This window comes from Oryzias melastigma, linkage group LG9, assembly GCF_002922805.2.
Source record: "Oryzias melastigma strain HK-1 linkage group LG9, ASM292280v2, whole genome shotgun sequence".
Classification (NCBI taxonomy): domain Eukaryota; kingdom Metazoa; phylum Chordata; class Actinopteri; order Beloniformes; family Adrianichthyidae; genus Oryzias; species Oryzias melastigma.
In genome coordinates this window covers 32,565,263-32,570,649 of record NC_050520.1, presented here as the reverse complement: position 1 = coordinate 32,570,649, position 5,387 = coordinate 32,565,263, and the positions used below count along the sequence as shown (strand labels likewise).

Below are 5,387 nucleotides of genomic sequence, written 5' to 3'. Positions count from 1 at the left end.
CAAAGTGCATCCTTTGTCGTATCTTTGCATGATGTTCTACCTAATCTATTTAGAAACACCTTGAAGGTGCAGCTTTGACTTGTCCTTAGAGAACAACCCAGGGTCAGAGTTTGATTGATTTTTTTTTTTTTTTGGTAGTCCTGTAAAAACAGTTACAGTAGTCAAGTCAACTAAATGAACTAGTTTTTCCAAGTCCTGCTTACACATCAGATCTTTAATCCTTGAAATATTCCTGAGATTATACTAGCCTAATTTTGTAACTGCCTTAATCAAAATGTAGGTCTGTGTCCATCACTACACCCAAGTTTCTGGCCTGGTTGGTAGTTTTTAGTTGAATAGATTGAAGCTCTGTAGTGACGTCCAACCTTTTTTCTTTAGCCCCAAAGACAATAACCTCAGTTTTGTTTTTGTTTAATTGAAGTAAGTTGTGACACATCCAGTCATTAATGTCCTCAATACATTTACCAAGAGCCTGTACATGGCCTCGGTCTCCTGGTGTCAGTCTAATATATATCTGTGTGTCATCTGCATAGCTATGGTAACTAATGTTGTTGTTCTTTATAACCTGGGCCAGTGGGAGCATGTAGATGTTAAATAGAAGTGGTTCCAGGATGGAGCCTTAGGGTACTCCACATGTAATTTCTATTGGCCTAGAAGTGAAGTTACCAATTGACACAAAATATTTCCTGTTTTCTGAGTACGTTTTGAACCAGTTTAGTACTGGCCCAGTGAGACCCACCCAGTTTTCCAGTCGTCTTAGTAATATAGGGTGGCCAACTGTATCAAATGCTGCACTGAAATCCAATAAAACTAGCACTGACATATTTCCACTGCCTGTATTCAAATGTATATCATTAGTCACTTTGGTCAGAGCCGTCTCAGTGCTGTGATTCTGAAGCCTGACTGGAAGACTGATTGTCCACAAAGCCCTCACAGCTCACTTCCTCTGACTCACAGTGGACCACCCCCTCCATCAGTTCCTTCCAGGGAGTGGTGAGCGCTAGTTGAGTCAGATGTTAAGACCAAGTCTTAACCTCTGTGAAGAGTACTTGTTTTTTAATTCTATATTTTAGTCATCTTAGGTTATTTTCCAAGGCACGGTGCAGCTGCATGACAGAACTAATGTAGTACTGAACACAACGACAAACAAAAAAACAAATATTTGCAAACTTTTTGAAAGTGTGAATGTTAGTATTTTAAACTAAACTTTATATATAATCTGATTAATTTATTTTACTTTTAGTCAGGGGTTCTGGTTGAGAAAAAGAGGAACTACAGGAAGTCAACATTTATTTTGAAAAGGGCTGCATTTTTGTGCCCAAATACACTCATCTATACACTGAAATATCCATTCAAACACTTTGAAGCATTCATAGTACCTCAAACCTGCACATATTTAAACTGATCGTTGGGGTATTCCTAATATTTATGCAGACTTTTTTTCCTACTATAATGTACCAAGAAGTTCCTCAATTTAGTAAGGAAGGTGTGAACCCCAGGGCTGCAGCAAGATTGGGTTCAACCCTACATCCCCCACAATCAACGAGACCACAACACTACCACCTCCTGCTGGAGACAGGAAAGTATGTGCAGGAGCATAAAGTGCATGAGCCTCAGCTTGGGCGGGAAAACCAGCTCCCTAGGGAGCTCGGACGCCTCTCCCCTCCTAATCATTAATGTATGAATCACTGAAAGAGCAGAAGGGACGCCACCATTAGCAGCTGGCTCCACCCACAACGGATGAGGTAAGCATGGTGAGAAATCCTGCTTTGTTGCGGATTTCCTGGATCAGGTGTTGAGCCAAAGAGCATCAGTGGGAGTTTCATTGGAAAACATGTAGAAAACTGACCCTTGTGGCCCAGAGTTTAACTGTGGTAGAGGGATTTAAGGGTGATACATTTGTGTTCGTATTAAAAAAAAATGTATAATTGCCTTTACTCAATTTGTGTGGTTATACATACTGCTGGAATAATTTAAAAGACCCACACTGTCATCTAGTGGACAAAGTCAACACTACATATTCACTGAAGTGTGGTTTATGGAATTTCTGGATTAAAATTTACCAATTTATAATCTTTACACACACTTGCACAGGATGTGCAAATTATAGGCGCTTAAAAATATGTAGTTGGTGGTGTAATCCAAGTATGAAAGAAAGCACAGAGACAACCATTACATGTTACACCTTTTAATTTGAAACACTGAAAAGGACTCAGGTTTACAGTAGACGTGTGAGAATGTTTTTCCCGGTGCTATTAACTTGGACATGCATCAAGCAGGAGAGGAATTTTTAAATTACAAATGATTTGCAAGCAATTTTCTTAAACTTGGAAATATTTTTTTCCAGCAACCAACTTGCAAAGACCTTTCTCAGCAACCAACTTGGAACATCTTCCACTGCAACAAATTACAAAAGATTTTCTCTGCAACCACTTTGAAAAGATTTTTCTCTGGAACAAACTTGCTAACATTNGGGGGGGGGGGGGGTGACTTATTGAAGCTCTTCATCGCCCTCTTCCTCAAACTCTCCCTCCTCGTCAGCTGTGGCCTCCTGGTACTGCTGGTATTCTGAAACCAGATCATTCATGTTGCTCTCTGCCTCAGTGAACTCCATTTCATCCATTCCCTCTCCTGTGTACCAGTGGAGGAAGGCCTTGCGCCTGAACATGGCTGTGAATTGCTCAGAGATGCGCTTGAACAGCTCTTGGATTGCCGTGCTGTTGCCGATGAAGGTGGCGGCCATCTTGAGGCCTCTGGGAGGAATGTCACAAACGGCGGTCTTGACGTTGTTGGGGATCCACTCGACGAAGTAGCTGCTGTTCTTGTTCTGCACATTCAGCATCTGCTCGTCCACCTCCTTCATGGACATGCGGCCGCGGAAGATGGCAGCCACTGTCAGGTAGCGGCCATGGCGGGGATCGCAGGCGGCCATCATGTTTTTGGCGTCAAACATCTGCTGGGTGAGCTCGGGCACTGTGAGCGACCTGTACTGCTGGCTGCCTCTGCTTGTGAGGGGGGCAAAGCCTGGCATGAAGAAGTGCAGACGAGGGAATGGCACCATGTTCACTGCCAGTTTGCGCAGATCTGCGTTAAGCTGACCCGGGAACCTCAGACAGGTGGTGACGCCACTCATCGTAGCAGAGACTAGGTGGTTGAGGTCACCGTATGAAGGAGTTGTGAGTTTGAGAGTACGGAAGCAGATGTCGTAGAGCGCCTCGTTGTCGATGCAATAGGTTTCATCTGTGTTCTCGACAAGCTGGTGGACTGACAATGTGGCGTTGTACGGCTCGACCACAGTGTCGGACACTTTAGGGGAAGGCACTACGCTGAACGTGTTCATTATGCGGTCGGGGTATTCTTCGCGGATCTTGCTGATCAGGAGGGTGCCCATGCCTGACCCTGTACCCCCACCAAGAGAATGAGTAAGCTGGAAGCCTTGAAGGCAGTCGCAGCTTTCTGCCTCTTTCCTAACTACGTCGAGGACAGAGTCAACCAGCTCTGCGCCCTCAGTGTAGTGACCCTTTGCCCAATTATTTCCAGCACCACTCTGACCTGCGGGGGAAATAAATCAATATATTAAACCTACAAATGGTAAATCAAAAAATTAAATGTTTATTTAAAAAAAAAAAACTCACCGAAGACAAAGTTGTCAGGCCTGAAAACTTGACCAAAAGGTCCAGATCTCACAGAATCCATGGTACCAGGCTCAAGATCCACAAGCACAGCACGGGGGACATATTTCCCTCCTTTACAGCAAATCAAAATAGAGAAAAATTATTTAATTCGTCATTTTAAATTAATTATTTTTTTGGTGGTGCAGAAAATAATGTACCTGAGGCTTCATTGTAGTAAACATTGATCCTGTCCAGCTGCAGGTCACTGTCTCCATGGTATGTCCCGGTGGGGTCGATGCCATGTTCATCACTGATGACCTCCCAGAACTACAAATGATAGAAATGTAGTTCAAGAGTTCTGTTCACAAGTGTAAAAGGATAAAAAACGCATTCAATTCCAAGGGAAGAGGATGGGAGGAGGGAGGCCCAGAACGGTTTCAGACCAGGCATTTTCCCGCCTCTCTGAAAAAGCGAGCGCGCGCTTCGGCCCTCTATTGGATGACTTGCAAATTTGAAACTTAGCGAATACGTCACTAACCGCCTCGTCGGCAATGCCGGGTGAGTAGGCCTTAGCTGGGGGGAAACGCGCCATATAAATAAAATAATTATCTCCTAAAACAATATAGATTAACTTCTCATTTAATGGCGGAAGCTCTTTTCGTCCGACATCTTGAAGGAAGTCATTGAAGTTCCGTTTTTTTTTTTTCACCCTCTCTGCCATTTTGCTTCCCTCGTTTTGCATTAAGGCCTCAGCATTGCACTATGCCCGATTTTTGCTAAAAGAAAACCGGATTACTGCAGCTTTACTAAAATACATACATAACACCAATTCTAAATCAGGCAATGAAAATTTTCAACAGATAAAGAGAGTTGAAAATATCATAATTATGTATAATTTCGTTTTAAATAGCGTTTATGTATAAACAATTGCAATTCATAATAAATCATAAATGTACAACTAAAAACTGAATATTTGGTGTAAAACAGTAAAGTAGGCCACGCTGACGTTTTCAGGGTGTGGTTTAGGCAGCACAAAGCGGTGGCGGTCGGAAAGGAAAACGCGGACTTTTACTTAAACAGAAATTCGTAATTATCAGTAAACCATTTTGCTTACCTTGGCACCAATCTGGTTTCCACACTGGCCAGCTTGAAGATGCACGATTTCCCTCATATTTGATAATTTTAGTCGGGCGAGCACAAATCTCTGTCTTCTCGTCTACGGATAATGCGCCTTCTGCGGAACTACACCCAACTTTATTAGACATGCCCCGCCCGCGTCTGTCATCTGGAAGTTCCTATTGGCTAGAATATTTGGAAGGGGCATGCCACCCAATCACATCCGAAAGTGTTTCTTTGCTATTGGTCAACCTTCCCTGTCGTTCACTTCAAACGCGAACGCGTGAGCAAACTAAAATCCGCAGAAGTTATACGTCATTCACTTTCAATGGCGGAACGGAAATGCAGAGCTTGATACTGAGTAAACGGTCTATATGGACAGCTCATTATTGTGCCACCTTACGTGTTGCAGACAAACTGTTATATGTTTTAACATTTTATTGACCGAGCTTTAATAGGAAACAAGCGAACATTCAAGTGATCGAGGTGTTTTAAAGCCATAAAAAACGAAAAAGACACTTTTCCTCCTGACTGAACATGTATTGTAAAAGGCAGATACACCCTCAAAAAACTGCGGTCAAGTGAGCCGCTGTTCGTTTTTCCCTGGTCAAATCAGCCCTCATTGGATTTTTTCTGCGAGTTTCATACAAGACTTAC

The 5,387-nt window shown here is 42.9% G+C and overlaps 1 protein-coding gene across 1 annotated transcript; it reads right to left on the bottom strand.

Moving 5' to 3' along the window:
- Nucleotides 1-2,172: 2,172 nt before the first annotated feature.
- LOC112148144 (tubulin beta-1 chain) lies at nucleotides 2,173-4,886 on the bottom strand. The gene is made up of 4 exons (XM_024274978.1): nucleotides 4,729-4,886; nucleotides 3,833-3,941; nucleotides 3,636-3,746; nucleotides 2,173-3,552 (listed from the first exon to the last, which is right to left on the bottom strand). Exons 1-4 carry the CDS (start codon nucleotides 4,783-4,785, stop codon nucleotides 2,492-2,494), a joined length of 1,338 nt encoding a protein of 445 aa, XP_024130746.1. The 5' UTR covers nucleotides 4,786-4,886; the 3' UTR covers nucleotides 2,173-2,491.
- Between the last annotated feature and the right edge of the window lie 501 nt (nucleotides 4,887-5,387).

Excerpts from the sequence above, each read along its gene's own strand:
- LOC112148144 (XM_024274978.1), bottom strand. The coding sequence starts at position 4,785 with ATGAGGGAAATCGTGCATCTTCAAGCTGGCCAGTGTGGAAACCAGATT. Across the intron at positions 3,747-3,832 it reads TTACTACAATGAAGCCTCAG|GAGGGAAATATGTCCCCCGT; the intron begins GTACATTATTTT and ends TTTGCTGTAAAG. Across the intron at positions 3,553-3,635 it reads GCCTGACAACTTTGTCTTCG|GTCAGAGTGGTGCTGGAAAT; the intron begins GTGAGTTTTTTT and ends TTTCCCCCGCAG.